Source organism: Staurois parvus, unplaced genomic scaffold (genome assembly GCF_062004578.1).
Source record: "Staurois parvus isolate SC_StPar_1 unplaced genomic scaffold, SC_StPar_1.0 ptg000520l, whole genome shotgun sequence".
NCBI lineage: Eukaryota > Metazoa > Chordata > Amphibia > Anura > Ranidae > Staurois > Staurois parvus.
Window position 1 is genome coordinate 186551 of NW_028318316.1, and position 17088 is coordinate 203638.

General features: G+C 39.1%; 1 protein-coding gene across 5 annotated transcripts in view; it reads right to left on the minus strand.

Moving 5' to 3' along the window:
• RASGRP3 (RAS guanyl releasing protein 3) overlaps positions 1-17088 on the minus strand; it is a 205821-nt gene that overhangs the window by 20875 nt on the left and 167858 nt on the right. For all 5 annotated transcript variants that reach the window (XM_089690176.1, XM_089690178.1, XM_089690177.1 and 2 more), the window contains 2 exons: positions 12065-12178; positions 349-464 (listed from right to left, as the gene is read on the minus strand). In XM_089690176.1, the coding sequence (XP_089546302.1) occupies positions 349-464; positions 12065-12178 (230 nt within the window). The remainder of the gene's footprint in view (positions 1-348; positions 465-12064; positions 12179-17088) is intronic.

Sequence of the window (17088 nt, forward strand, 5' to 3'; positions counted from 1 at the left end):
GGACAGGAGGACACATGTGCATATTTGTGTTTCCAAGCACAGAAATCATCCAGTAGTTTTTTGTTTTCTAATGTCCAGTTATCATGTACTGTGTTTAGCCAGCTTTATCCTTGATGTCTCATTTACTGTAAACTATTTCAGTGTCCTGTAAATCACAACATTTAAGCTATTAGAATTACTGTGAAATATATGTTGAGGGTGTTATCATCTAAAGATTTTTTGTTTGCATTAAAATAGGTCATGAATTCTCCTGATCAGTATTGAGTCTGTGCTTTAGTATTAGTTATGTCTTGCTGAACAGTAATATATAATAAATACAACATTTGAATAGTGCATACGTAAACTTACTGGTCCTTGTCTAGAACACAGAAGGAGTCCAGAAATGGGAAGTTAGCAGCAATGCTTTCAAAGTCCTCTTGAGAAATATATCCATCATGATCATGGTCATAGTTTCTAAAAACAGACTTCAACATATATACTGAATGTTAACTGAGGTTAGGCTTACACTTATCAGCATTTCATTCACTACCATTTACATTTTTTATATTGTTATTATTTTTTGATGTCTCAGGTAAAGAATAATAATTAAATTAAATTTCCTGGGAACCACAGAATAATCACGACACTGCAAAAGAAAGCATGCATTTCCACGCAAAGGTACTAGAATTTTAAACTCCAACTCCAGTCAATTTTTTAAATTTCATGATAGAAAACCAAGTGAGGATCACAGTCAAATGCACATTTTTAGCAAGGCAAGAAAGGCTAGAACTGCTGAAAATGTTTTTTTGCTGACTGTGCCTTCCAATCTGGGTGACAACTACACCCTGCATTCAATCAGTTCTTATAAGAGGATAAAGGGGATAGGTAGTAAGAGAAAATCTTCTCCATTTGGTCACTGACAGAAATTACGGCTAGCAGTTTAACTTGTCATTACCAAGCTTTCCTGTGAGCTAACAGTGAGCACAGTGATGTCACCTGAACGTCCTGTTACCATTAGAAACTTAATTAATTTTTTTTTGTTACATAGTAAATCCGGTTGAAAAAAGGAACAAGTCCATCCAGTTCCACCAACAGAGAAAAAAAAAGACAAACACAAATACAACCACTGGAAAAAAGTATGAAATCACCACTCTTGGAAAATGTTCATTCAATTGTTTAATTGTGTAGAAAAAAAACAATCACAGGCATGCCTCAAAACTATTTTCATTTAACACTCTAACCTTCTGGCTTTAAGAAACAATAAAAAAAAAGAAAAAACAAAGAAAACTGTAGTCAATTTCAACTGTTTTTGCAGATCAAGTAGATGAAAAAAATATGGAATCACTCAATTGTGAGAAAAATATTATGGAATCATGAAAGTACTTTGTTGGTGTTTAGTGGCTTTTATAACAGCTTGAATTCTCTGAGGCATGGATTTAACTATTTAACTTTTACTAAAACTGGAATGTGCAAAATCTGGTGCAGCTCTGCATAGAAACCAATCAACTTTCAGGTTTTATTGTCAAAGCTTAACTGAACAATCTGAAGTTAGAAGCTGACTGAGTACCATGCACAGCTACAACAGATTTTGCTCTCTCCAGTTATTATTATTATTATTATTATTATTATTATTATACAGTATTTATAAAGCGCCAATAGTTCGCTCAGCGCTGTACATTACAAAGGGAGACAGAACATGTGACAGAACAATACCAATACAATGCAAAACATGAGGGGATCGAGGGCCCTGCTCTTTCGAGCTTACAATCTAGGAGATTATAGTACATCTCCCCTATAGTGTGTTTAGACCTTTCTAACTTCTGCATGATGTTTCGTCTAGCAGATTGTGGCAGCCTATCTTTTAACATTAGCAAGCTTTACTGCACTCCATGAATTATGTGAACAGTGCCACGGTGGAATATACTTTCTGGTGAAGGCAGCAGGGGCGGACTGACCATTTGGAAACTCAGGCACTGCCCGAGGGCCCGGGGTCAAAAGAGGGCCCCATGAGATGCCCCTGGTATCTTTTTCATAGGCTTTTTTGAGTTTGGGCAAGGACACAGGGGCCCCATGATCCCCTATTGCCCGGGGGCCCCATGAGTTGTCAGTCCGCCCCTGGTAGGTAGTCATATGAATGATGCTGTTATCTATATGGCTCTCAATCTATTAAGCTATTTAGAGATGGGTACATATATAGAGGTGATATGACTATCTTGTATTCTTTATTTCTATTTTTATTTAGATGATACACTGTTTAAAAGACATCTAGTAGGCTGGTACAATATTTTCCTGTTGGTGTCCACAATTTTTAGCATCTTTATAACCTCAGCGCTTACCAAGGAGACTTTTGTTTGACAGTGGCCTTTTATAACAGCATGTCTGGTGTGTATATGTATACCAATGTATGTATAAATCCACAACCTGTACGTTCTTTTATGTATTGTTCAAAAACCATTGTGACATTATAAAAGGCGAGGTGATTGATGGACGCTATGGGGTTTTCTTTACTAAAGCTAGTTCACTCAGAGTCTTGTGCACTTCTGCAGAGAAACCAATCAGCTTCCAGGTTTTATTGCTAAAGCGTAATCGAAGAATCTGAGGTTAGAAGCTGATGCACAGGTGCACGAGATTCTGAGTGAACCAGCTTTAGTAAATAAACCCCTATGTGTCACCTTGCATGTTTTCATACCTAGGAGACTAAGGTGGAGTCCAGTCTGGGTTTTCCAGGCCACTTTGGCAGAGTTAGTACCGGACTGGATTTTGCGGTCCACTGATGACCACAAGCAGGTGGTATAAATAAAGCAGGAATGGAGCAAGAAGGTGCTCTTGGCCTGAGACTGAGGGAGCCATACCTAAGAGAGCTGTGGATAAAAGAGTTTGCTTTGCAAAATAAAGGAAAAGGTTTGCACACTGTTTTGTTCTGTTGGTGACTGGGAGAAGCCCTTCACCTGTGAGATAGGAACCTCTTCTGTTTAGTTAGTGCCTGGATGGCAAGGATTTATTTTTTGTTCTCTTTTATTTATGATGCATGCATGCAACCTTTTAAATAAAACTTGCTACAAGTCAGATTTTTAAAAAAAGATATTATTATTATACAGTATTTATAAAGCGCCAATAGTTCGCTCAGCGCTGTACATTACAAAGGGGGACAGAACATGTGACAAAACAATACCATGTTGACGCCAATATGATGCCAGACTACCTTTTTCCCAGGGAAGGTGATCCCCCACCTGAGCTAACCCCCACACTATATACAATAGGGAAGGTGATCCCCCACCTGAGCTAACCCCCACACCATATACAATATATTGTTGTAATATCCTATGTCTGTTTTAGATTACAGACTCCATCTGATCTCCTGACCAAGCAGAAGCAGACATTAATTCCTAGAAACACAGAGTTTGGGGATAGTCCCATCCCCAGCTGGAATATTCATGCCTATATGACAAGCTATTAGCAGGAATACATACAATAGAATTGAGTGGGAGTGTGACATACCCCTGAGGATGAGTCTAGCTTTTTGTACAAGATTAGGAACATATCGCTGGGGTTTTTTAAAAAACATTTATACAAATATAGTTTGCTTTACCTTAAGGAATAATATTGTGTGGTGCCTTAAAAGTCTGCCAGGTTCTTTTTTTTTTTTGTTATAGAGATTATTTTAAATTCATATTGAGCTAGGGCAATTGGCAAGGCCTAACACAATAGTTAACAACTATAAAAACTATACTTGGCCACCCAAAAAAAAGAGCTTTTTTTTATCACCAGCCAGCAGGATCATTAATTTTTTCATATATTGTCCCTAGATATCATTAAATGTACCTGAAAGCCAATTTTGATATTACTTCCCCCTTTTGTATTTTTTGCTCCATTTTATATTTTTTTCATACACATTTGTATATGTGCCCTCTAATGCTTTTTTGTAAGTGGAGCAACACACTGCAGTTAGTATCCCTAACATAGCAGTCTTAGTAAACCTAACAGACTGATAGATTTGTACTGTGCAGCAAGCACATCCTTTAAATACAATGAGCAAACATAGCTGACCTATGTACAGTTACAAATTATACAAAGCAACAAGATTTAAAATGCTATATTTTGATGGATCCCAGCAAGACAGGCACACCTCAATGTGAATTTGAACTGTTTATTGTATCAAACTGAAGTTGTCCTATAACTGGATTTTAAACCCTGAGGAATTAATTAATTTTAAAAACTGTGTAACTACTTTTATTTTTGTGTATAACGTGGCAGAGGGGTTATTAAGGGAGTTATTGACTTATTTAGCAGTAAAGGGTGCTTGTTCAGGGACAGGACTCATGGGAATCAGGCGAGTGCAACCCCACAATAGGGAATAGGGCTAGTTGGCCAGGGAAGACAGGGAAGAGCTCTTCCCAGGCATAAACTGGCCTCAGAGAGAGATGGTCATTGCCTGAAATGAGAGAGTGAGGCTGCACTAAAGTAGACTAAGGGACTAAGTAGTCCAAATAGCCAGAATGCTGTCTTTTGCTTTGTATTCTGTGTAATGCTGAAACTTCTGTGAGGAAAAACCAGATTTTTGGTGTTTGCTGCCAAATAAACATTGTTGGAAAGTGGTCAGAAAGCCTTGAGGCTAGGTTCACCACTGATCAATTTTCAGAGCGGCTCAGCTGTGGCTTCGATGTGTTCAGGAGGAGATTCTTCCAACTCCAGAATGTCTATTTTTCTTTTCTGAACTTTTTTTAATGGGACCAACTTGCTGCAATCATAGGCTAAGCATTAACTTGAGTTTGACAGGTGATGCTACTTGTCAGCTTGACAAGCTGCAGCATATGTACAGCCCTCTCCAGTTTTATCCTTTTTTGCAATCTTCGATCAATTTTTCTGTTTTGTCCACATCCAGTAAGATAAGCTACAGTGCCATGGGCTTTACACTTCTTGACAATGTTGCGCACAGTGGTCACAGGAACTTTTAGATCTCTGGAGATGGAGTTGTAACCTTGAGATTGTCCAGGTTTTTCCACTATTTTTGTTCTCAAATCATCAGACAACTCTTTGCTGCTCTTTCTTTTCTCCATGCTCTATGTGGCATACAGAGACACACAACAGAAAGGCTGAATCAATTTTATCACCATTTTAACTGGTTGTCAGTGTGATTTCTATATTGTCAGCATCTGTTAATTAACATAGGTAAGTTTTATTATAAATTACAGGAGCATCATAAATTTGGAATGCAATTATTTCTTACAATTTTGAGAAGGTACCAATAATTTTTCCCAGTCCATTTTTGGAGTTTTGGGTGGAATGTGTCAGATTTGGCTTTTTGTTTCTCCCTATTTGTGTCATACCAATACAAAGAAAAGAAATAAACATAAGAATGCCTAAACATTTGTAATTGTCACAATTACAAAATTACAAACAAATTACTCACCTGTCACAACCCTGGCAAACAAATGACACCAGAAGTCTCAAGAGACGCAGCCGCACTCTTGAGCGAGCATGGCGTAAAACTAAATCTCTGAAAGACTTTACCCTCTACAAATCTGCTCTTCTCAAATACAACTCCAGCCTCCACGCTGCTAAGCAAACCTACTATAACACTCTCATCAAGACCCTCTCATCCAATCCTGATCAACTCTTCTCTACCCTTAATTCCTTACTCCACCCCCCACTGCCTCCACCCACCAACTTACTTACTGAACAGGAGATTGCCAGTCACTTCAAGAAGAAGATCAACACAATTCGTGATGTGATCTCCAGTGTCAAGCTTCCTCCTCTAACCAACATACCAGGCCCAACACCAAACTCAACATTCTCTTCCTTCGACCCTGTTGCCACCAAGGAAGTTACCGAACTCCTTTCCAAGGCCCACTTCACCACCTGTTCCCTGGATCCTGTCCCCTCATGACTGTTGCAGCTTCCTTCCTGCCCTATCTTAAACTCTCTAACCCACATCTTCAACCTCTCACTCTCCATGGGCACCTTTCCCTCCCCACTCAAACATGCACTGGTTACCCCCATTCTCAAAAAACCCTCGCTGGATCCCACGTTTGAATAACTTAAGACCCATCTTCCAGCTCCAAGCTTCTCGAACGCCTTGTTCACAACCGTATGAACTGCTACCTCACCGACAACAACCTTCTTGATCCCCGACAGTCTGGCTTCTGCCCACAACATTCCACAAAAACTGCCCTACTAATACTCACTAATGACCTACTAACTGCTAAAATCAACGGCCATTACTCCATACTCATACTCCTTGACCTTACCGCTGCCTTTGACACAGTCGACCACCCGCTCCTCCTCAGTAAATTCCACTCCATCGGCCTCCAAGACTCTGCTCTCTCCTGGTTCTCCTCTTACCTTTCTCAGCACACTTTCAGTGTCACATACAACTCTTCCTCCTCCGCTCCTCTTCCTCTTTCTGTTGGGGTACCCCAAGGTTCTGTTCTTGGGCCCCTCCTTTTCTCTCTATATATCTCCTCCCTGGGCCAACTGATAACCTCCCATGGCTTCCAATACCACCTCTATGCTGATGACACCCAGATCTATCTCTCCACTCCCCAGCTCACCCCCTCAATCTCCTCACGTATCACAAATCTACTAAGTGACATATCAGCATGGATGTCACATCACTACCTTAAACTCAATCTTTCAAAAACTGAGCTTGTAATATTTCCTCCTCCCCGGTCCCCCACGCACGACTTTACCATTAAGATCAACAGCACAACCATTGGTCCTTCCCCTTATGCCAGGGTGCTAGGTGTAATCCTAGACTCTGACCTCTCCTTTGGGCCCCACATCCACTCACTGGCTAAATCCTGCCACCTCAACCTCCAGAACATTTCCAAAATCTGCCCCTTCCTGACCAATGACACCACAAAACAACTTATCCACGCCTTGGTTATATCCCGCCTCAATTACTGCAACTCCCTCCTCACTGGTCTACACAGGCCATCCCCACTTCAGTCTATTATGAATGCTGCTGCTAGACTCATACACCTTACCAACCGATCAGCGACTGATGCCCCTCTCTGCCAATCCCTCCACTGGCTTCCACTAACCCAATGTATAAAATTCAATATACTAACCACAGCTTACAAAGCCATCCACAACACTGCCCCTAGCTACATCGCCAACCTCATCCACAGATACCGCCCAAATTGCCCACTCTGCTCCTTCCATGATATCTTCCTTTCTAGCTCCCTCATCACCTCCTCCCACACTCGCCTCCAGGACTTCTCCAGAGCCTCTCCCATCCTCTGGAACTCCCTACCACAGCATGTCCGGTCAGCCTCCACCCTGTCTGCCTTTAGGCGATCCTTGAAAACTCACTTCTTCAGGGAAGCCTACCCCACCTCTACCTAAGAACTGTACTTGAATCACCTCTACCAGATCATCCCCCGCAGCTATCACCTTTTAGATCACCTCCCCCTTCCTTTAGATTGTAAGCTCCATGAGCAGGACTCTCACTTTCCTTCTGTACTGAAATGTATTGTAATTGTACTGTCTCCCTTATATTGTAAAGCGCTGAGCAAACTGTTGGGGCTGTATAAATCCTGTATAATAATAATAATAATTGCAACAATTTTCAGAGTGAAGTAGTACATTAACTGACATGCAGGGGTGGCAATATTTTTGGCCACGATTGTATATCAATGCACATGTTTGTGGTATTTATGTATTTATTTGTATTATTGATATTGCACTCACTAATGCTGTTGCATATAATTGTGCCTATCTGTTGCTTTATAAACATTCTATGGTCTGAAACATTTATACATATAAAAAATCACTTAATAATGTATACAATAAAATATTAAAAAAACAAGCAATTTGTTGATGACAACTAAATCAAGTTTTGTCATATTTATTCAGGAATGTTACATTTGACTTAATTGTTAAAACAAAATGTTCCATATGACATTTTTAAATACTATGACTTAGAGTTTCCTGAAGTAGGAAGTATACATTTTAAAAAAAGAAAGCAATAATGTTTAATTGTAAAATAATTACAGCTTACCAGAGCTAAGGAACAAAAGATCTTAATGTACAGAAATGTTGAAGTAAAAAAGAAGCAGTGAAATAAAGAAATAATAAAAGAGGCAGTACAGCATAGCTAGAGGTGAAGCACATAGGTGTCTAAAACATGTTGAAGAATTTCTCTAGATTTCTAACATGTAAACAATTGCACTGTTAAAACTGATGCCTGTGAGCTTGTCTCTGTTCCTTTTAAAACATTGTTAAATAGGCATTAGGAATCATCCCTACAATACATTTTTAGATAACAACACACTGGAAAAACACGTAATTCCAGCCAAGCGGGTGGGGCAGTAACACAGTATCTAAAAAGAGATCATTAAATTTTTCCTTTGAATTTTCGGCATTACAGAAATGTTGATCCTATAGTGGCATTAGCACTATGTCACCACAATAGTCTTTTTCCATCATAATAGCTTTAGGGGTTTACTTATGAATGTTTATGGCCTAGCTTAAGGATATGTTAGGAAGGATGTCTAGGTTAAAGATGATATTTTAGGGGCTACTTTAAGTATATGTTTAGGGGTATATTTAAGTTAAAGCGAAACTCTGGGCCTCTGCACTGCAAGAGTTAACAACAACAAAAAAAACCCCAGAAATCAGCGCAAACAAATTCCCCAAACCATAATGCCAGAGACCATGATAAAAGTTCATAGTAAAGTTCAAAATAAGTGAGTCCACATAGCACAGGGGCAAGCTCTTGAAGCTGTAGCAGGCTCTATATAAAGACACAAATGAAGGGAAAAAGCGCCTCTAAGTGCAATAAAAAATATATAAGAAAAAAATAATAGAAACAATAAAATAAAAATAGAAATAAATATAAAACATCACAATCTTATAATGTAATTTTACATATGGGCCATTCACATTATATATATGGTTTTTAATTTTTACTATCCTTCATTCTAATGGAGGTTTTTTTTTATAATATCATAGTATAAATTTTACAACTTTGTTAATTTTACAACATTCGTGATGTATCATTATTATTATTATTACTATTTATTATTCTTTATTCCGAATGACTAATGCATTGTATTTACATTTATTTTTTTTATATATTTTTATTGTTATATTTATTTTTAATTTTAATTTTATTGTTATTTCTATTTTTATTTTTATTTTATTTTTCTATTTTTTCTTATATTTTTTTTCTTATGTTCTCATTCTTCTCATTATTATTCATTATTTATTATCGTGTTTATTTTTTATTTTTCTTACAATTTCCTCCTTTTTTCACCCTATTTATAAGCTTATTTGTCCATTTGCTAATTTGTGTAATGCTCATTGGTGTACCCTCTGTATACACAGTTGCAAGAAAAAGTACGTGAACCCCTTGGGATTACGTGGAGTTTTGCATGAATTGGGCATAAAATGTGCTCTGAACGTCATCTAAGTCACAACAATAGAAGAACACAGTCTGCTGAACATAATACTACACAAACATTAGATGTTGCCATGGTTTAATTGCATATAACATGTAAACATTCACAGCTAATTGGAGCCAGGAGTGAGCCAACCTTGACTCCAATCAGTGTGATGATATTGGATGTGTTGCTGACAGCTGTCCTACCCTTAAAAAACACACACCTGTTTTGGGTTTACTGGTTTCAAGAAGCACTGTCTGATGTGAACCATGCCTCGCAGACAAGAGCTCTCAGAAGACCTACAATCAAGAATTGTTGACTTGCATGAAGCTGGAAAGGGTTACAAAAGTATCTCCAAAAGCCTTGATGTTCATGTGTCCACGGTAAGACAGACTGTCTACAAATGGAGAAAGTTTAGCACTGTTGCTACTCTCTCTAGGCGTGGTCGTCCTGTAAAAATGACTGCAAGAGCACAGTGCAGAATGCTGCATGAGGTAAAGAAGAATCCCAGAGTGTCAGCTAAAGACCTACAGAAATCTCTGGCACATGCTAACATTTTTGCAACTGTATATATATATATATATATATATATATATATATATATATATGCATAATGTCCCCATTACTGCATCATCCCATGCTTGATAAAGTGGCACGCTTGCCCTCTAGTGACTTCGCGTATGCTCTGAAATGTGTCGCATTGCATGCTGGTCCTGCCTATGTCATCACACTGTCGCCGATGTTGCCCTCCAGGGTGACTTCCATCAACCATTTTTCAAGACCAACACACGCTGGCTGGCCATTACCACCTACAGTCTCTTCCAGCACCAACCATGGCTCACTTAGCAAGGACTGGGACATTTACCTCACTATACCAATGAGCTTTTTATACCTTTTACCTTGTGAGTGTCTTTTTATTGCTCCAGAATAAATGTCCAACATATTGCACTTAGAGGCGCTTTTTTCCTTCATTTGCGCTGCAAGAGTTAACTGCTCATTTTGTCTATGGGATCAGGATGTGAATTGCTTTTTTTCATTATCTGCTCACCATCAGACAGTGCTATCCTCCACTGTCTAACTCTCCCAGTATGTGGATGGTCCCTTGGTGTATATTTATACAATGCAGGACCACTGCATTATTTATCATTCTACTTTTTAAAGATATTTTTATTGTGTTTTCCAATAAAATACAGTAACACCAAAATAAAATAAAAATATACACAGGAAAAGGACAGAACAACATAACCCCCATATTAATCTTTATTTTTTCCCTCTCACTAATGAAGAATAATGAATTGGAAATTCTTTACAATGTTGATATTGTCAGATTACCATACATTATGCATTTAACTCAGGATTGAGTCATAGGTTAAAAATGATCTGAGTTTGTTCCATACATGTTAGTAGAACTTTACCATTTAAGTAAACATTGTAAGATTGGGTGATTGGAAGTTTTTCCACATTTAAGATAAAAATAGGGGATGATTTACTAAAACTTGAGCACTCAGAATCTGGTGCAGCTGTGTATGGTAGCCGATCAGCTTCTAACTTCAGTTTGTTTAGTTAAGCTTTGACAATAAAACCTGGAAGCTAATTGGTTTCTTTGCAGAGCTGCACCAGATTTTGCATGCTACAGTTTTAGTAAACCCCCCCCCCCCCCCACAGTGTTTTAACCATATTTTCTTGATGTGTTAATCATATTTTATAACCAAAATATTAAACATATTTTTATTTTTTTCTTTAGATGGGTATGAGAGAGAACTTCCCAGTCAGAAAACCTAATGTTTTGTTCTCTTTAGAAAGCTTAGAATGCTCTGCTAATAGTGTTATGGGTGTATTAAATGTTTATTTGTAAAAGAAATAACATATATGAATAAGAAAACTGATCCAAAGACATGCTGGTAGGTTAATTGGATCCTGTCTAAATTGGCCCTAGTATGTGTATGTATGTGAGTTAGGGACCTTAGGTTGTACGCCCTTGAGGGTTAGGGACTGATGTGAATGCACAATATACATGTAAAGTGCTGGAAAAGTGATGGCACTATATAAGTACCTATAATAAATAAATAAAATCCTCAACCACTAATTTTCAGTTAACAAACTTACATACTGAGCAAAGAACAGTATTCTAACCACTAATCAAAAGCAAGTATATGATTTTTGAACAAACAGTATTTCTATCCAATGAAAGGAATAGAAGCAGGATCAGAGAATTCAAGCTTGAATGAAAGGAGGGAGTGAATTTGAATCCAAAAACTGAAATGTTTGCAATAGCAGGGTATGCTCATACGTATTGGTGGCAGGACTCTCCAGGTGACCTATAGATTTACTACTCTTGTTATAACCACCCTGTTGTTCTGAAGCTTAAGATTTGGACACAGTAAGAGAGTGTGTTATTTTAGCATTGCTGCCACAGTTCAGCAGATTGATGAACTATTATTTCTACTGACAGGAGAAAAAGTTGTCTCTATGATGGTAAAGTTCATTGCACTATTCCAATATATCATTAGAGACCAATTCCCTAATTTAACTGTGTTATGATTATGTCCATTTTTTCCTGGTAGACTGAATGAATCAAGAGCCTCATTTTTATGCAGCAAACAGGAAAGTTTAACTCTATGAAATTCTGGAAAAGTATTTATTAACAAACATGGCCAGAAGATTTGGAACATTACAAAAAGAAAGAATTGTCACCTTACCTCAACTAATTTCCGTATATGCTTATTAATAATAGTAGGGTCAGGCTTTGTGGTCACTGCAGAAGCCCAGTCAAGGGGTACATCCGGTTTATTGGGAGTCGTAGGGGAAGTTGGCTGTAAGTAACACAAGGATGAAAAGAAATACACATTATCACTTAACAAGAAATGGCAATCAAACCGCTTTCGAAATATGGCATTTTTGTATTAGTTGTTTTCTCATAGACATTTAATATGAGTTTTTTTTGTTTACAAACGTTTTTATTGGAAGATGAACCACAAAACTGCACATCATACATGAGGTAGAACGAACAGTGAGAAAAAGGCACATAAAGAATTTATCATAAAAAAAAAACAGTCACAAAAATTAAAGATCAAGTACATGAAAGAGGTAGTCAACATTGTAGTCAAATCAACCGCATAATTGACAAAGAATCATTGACAAAAAATGGTACAACAGAGATTAATCTATTATTAAGTGTCGATGCACCTTCCAACCATCCCATTTACTGTTAAATAAATACATCCTGTCCAATAAAGTGTATTGAATACGTTTCATGAGCATGACCATATCAACTCTCCGCAATATGGAGGCCAGAGGGACCACCAGGGACTTCCAATGAAGGGCAATGGCCCATAGAGAGGAAATGCAAATAGTATGGATGAGCCTCATTCTGTTCATTGGAATCCCTAAAATGTGTGCACCCAATAAACAAATTTGCAGTGACAAGTCTACCGGGGAACCCACCAGGGCAGAGGCCACCTCCGATATCCTATATAGATCAAAGAAAGACCAGGGCAGGCCCAAAACGTATGCACAAGAGTTCCGGCGAGGCTACAACACCTAAAACAGAGGTGCGGCATCCCCGGAAACATGACATGTAATCTAGAGGGAGTGAAATACCAACGGGTTAAGAACTTAAGGGCAGTTTCACGGACTGAAAGGGATCTAGAACCCCTATGCATATTATCCAACATGGAGTCCCAGTCTTCATCTGAGAATGTTATGTTACAATCAATTTCCCTTTTCAATCTATAGGAGGGTGGTGATGGATAAATGGTACATGAAAAAGAGCGGTATAAGTCTGAGATAACGCCTCTACCCCTGGGTGAGTCACGGCAGATACATTCAAAATATAAATCTTAATTCATATAAAGTACAAATCATGCAAATACTATCACAACCTTACACCATAGATGCAATAAATATAAGGTGCAAAAGAACATAAAAGACCACAAATGAGTGTTTATAGTGGTAAGTATGTGAAAGTCCAAGCAATGAACTTGAAAATCATAGCAGATCTCAGCTAAAAGTGCCCAATTCCTCTAGATCAGGAGTGACAGATGGTGTGACTGGAAATAAGCAAATTGCGCACTCACCAGATGTGCACTAAAAACACACATTTGAGATCACTTTTGTCTCATCAGGTCAGCCAGATCAATCACTCCCAGGTATGGTCAGGTTCCTGTTCCTGTTCCCTTCAAAGTCCCTCAATTGGTATCACTGTATCAGGTCACCTCTAAAACGGGCTCTGCGAATAGCGAGACTCACAGAGAGCCCAAGAATGATGCCACATAGCGTGATACTGCGTTTAACAGGGAGTTTTATTTCCAGATAAGGTGCATACAATCAAGGAGAAAAAGGAAAATGACTGACCATGTGTTCAGGATGGCCGCCATAGTCATAGCCTGCACCCTATGACTAAGTGCTTCGCACGAAATGCGTCAGTGTAAGGGGCTACAGTGTCTTGACGTCACGCCGCCACTGGCGGCCATCATGAACACACCAATCATGGCCATGGGTGTCAATCACCGGGTCCCGGCTGGTGATTAGCTGCTGGAGCCCGGTGATAACCGGTTATCACTGACAGGGAGGAGGGCTGTCAGTTTGGGCACACTGGTCGGGATGGCTGAGCACAGCTATCCCGATCAGTGTGCTTACAGTGAAGCACACACCCCTGCCCCCTAGTAAAACACTCCCATCACACAGTTAACCCTTTGATTGCCCCCAAATGTTAACCCCTTCCTCCCCAGTGCAGTGTCAGTACTTTTTATTTTGCACTGATCACTGTATTGGTGTCACTGGGGATGTCAGTAACCCCAAGTCAGTTCCCCCCAGTGTCAGAATGTCCGCCGCAGTCCCACCATAAGTTGCTGATCGTCGCCATAAGTCGCTGATCGCCGCCATTATTAGTATAAAAAAAATTCCAGTATCTATACCGCAATTTGTAAACGCTATAACTTTCACGTAAACCAATTAATTTACACGTATTGGTATTTTTTTTTAGCAAACACATGTCACAGAAAACATTTTGGTCTAAATTTATTAGGAAATTTGATTTTAACATTTTTTTACTGGATATGTTTAATAGCAAAAAGTCCAAAATATTGTTTTTTTTCTCAAAATTGTCAGTCCTTTTTTTTATAGCATAAAAAATAAAAAACACACAGGCAATCAAATACCACCGAAAGAAATCTTAAATTTGTGGGGAAAAAGGGACATAAATTTCATTTGGGTGCAGCATTGCATGACTACGAAATTGTCAGTTAAAGTAACACAGCGCCATAACATAAACCGCTTCTGTAACCGCTTCCTGACCGCCCTAAAGCAGAAATACTGCTACAGGGCGGCACGTGTGTGCAAAATCACATATATATATGTGATTCACTCTCCAATGGTTTTCATGCCCCTTCCAGATAGCGTCAGATTGCCCATCAGTACACCAGTAATCACATATAACCCCTTGATTGCTAGGAACACACTCATACACAATAAACCTCCATTGCTAGTATAGTGTCTGAATGGATCAATATCTTTGATCAGATCAGCACTATACCAGCGTTCACATTAGTACAGTGTCTCAAAAAATGCAGCATTAGTGGCATCAGCCCTGGCACCTGCAAGCACCTGCATTTAGCCCCTACCCTTAACCCCCAGCAAGTGCAGTGACAGTAGGTCACTGTCACTTGATATATTGCACACAAAACTGCAGAATCAGCACCCATCCTTCCCCCATTCACTGCCCAACCCAAAATTCAGATGGAAACAGCAAATTTAACTACTTCCCTTGACTTTTTGGAGCTGTTTTCACGGAAGATCTGTATGCATTGATTGTGGATCAAAACAATTTATATGCACAACAATTTATTGCTGACAACCCAAATTCAAACCTTGCCAAACCATTCGCATGGAAACCCATTACGGCTATCAAATTAAATTTTTTGGGGGGCCTAACCCTCAACATGGGCATTACTAAAAAAAATGAATTGCAGCTGTATTGGTCCACAGACCCGATTCATCATATGCCCGTGTTCTCTGCTGCCATGGCCAGGCATAGATATGAGAGTATATTGTGTTTTATGCATTTCAATGGCAACACACTCTGTCATCCTCAGGGTGACCCTGAATATGACTGGCTCCACAAAATTCAACCCCTTGTAAATCACCTTAACCAAAAATTTGCAGATGTCTATACTACCCAGCAAAATATCTGCGTTCGTTTTTCTGGTCGCCTTGCATTAAAACTATTTGTACCCAGAAAGCGTGACAGATATAGGGTCAAGATGTATAAGACCTGTGAGAGGGCAACAGGCTATACATATAAGTTTCGGATTTACAAGGGGTGGAGCCCTCCGGATGCCCAGACTACATAGGGAGTAGTGGCAAAATAGTTTGAGACTTGGTGTCATCATTTATCCATATGGGGTACCACTTATACGTGGGAATTTGTACAATCTTGGAATTGGCGCATGTGGCACCGTGCGACCTAATGTGTGCCCACCATTAGAAGTGGGTGGATACAGGGTAGTATATTGTAATGGTGGGCATACCACACACTTTTTCTGGCAGATATTTCTTCTCTTTTTTTTTATTCAGCCCACAGGCTGCATACAAAAAAAAAAGAACATAGCATATATACCCAACAAGGACCAGCAACGTACTGGTACATCACTGGACTTTGAATGGTTACACCAGGACACTGCCTACAGCTGCAGGCATCATCCTGGTATCATTTTTTTCAGCCAGCGATCAGCTTTCATGTAAAAGCAATCCTAGTGGCTATTTAGCTGCAGGATTGCTTTTACAAGCAGCGGGAGACGATGCTCCCCCTCCCGCACTGCCTTCCATGGCCTTCTTGGGCAGTCCCGTGCCATCGGGGAAACCTGAGAATGCAGCCGGTGTTTCTGTCAGCTGACCATAGAGCTAATTGGAGACCGGAATGGTGCCAATCATCTCTATAGTCTAAGAAATTGGAAGCTACGAGCATTTCATCACTTCAGTTTCGCAGGATATAAACAGCGCAATATGTAAATTGGGAAAGCATCTGATCACACCGATCTTGGTTGAGATTAGATAATGTAAGGGCAAAGGAGATATCTAGAGTTTGATAGACCCCAGATTTATGAATATATGGCAATGCCCATTGAAGTTATAGGGGATATTTACATTCCCTGTGATAGCATTAAAAGTGAAAAAAACATGAAAGGGACAGTGTAAAATTAATTTTAAAAATGAAAATAACTTAAAAAAAAAAAGCCCCCTCACACACCTACGGGCACGAGCGTTGACCCTGTGCCAGTATGTAAACAACGGTTGCACCATGCATGTGAGGTATTGCCACAAACGTCAGATCAAGGGCAGTAATTCTAGCACTAGACCTCCTCTGTAAATCTAAAATGGTAGCTTGTAAAGGCTTTTTGTGCATTAAAAGTAAAAGAGTGTATTTTTTGCAAAAAACCTGCATTTGAAAAATCGAGTAGTATGTGACATAAAAAATTGCACCACCCACCATTTTATTCAATAGGGTGTCTGCTTTAAAAATTAATATAATGTTTGGGGGTTCCAAGTAATTTCCTAGCAAAAAATACAGATTTTTTTCAGTGTAAGAAAAGGCTTGGTCTTCAGGTGGTTAGAAGAGTGAATACTGGGCATAAAATGTCACCACCACCCAAAACGACCCCTTTTCGGAAAGTAGACACCCCAAACTATTTGCTGAGAGGCATGTTGAGTCAATAGAAGAATGTAT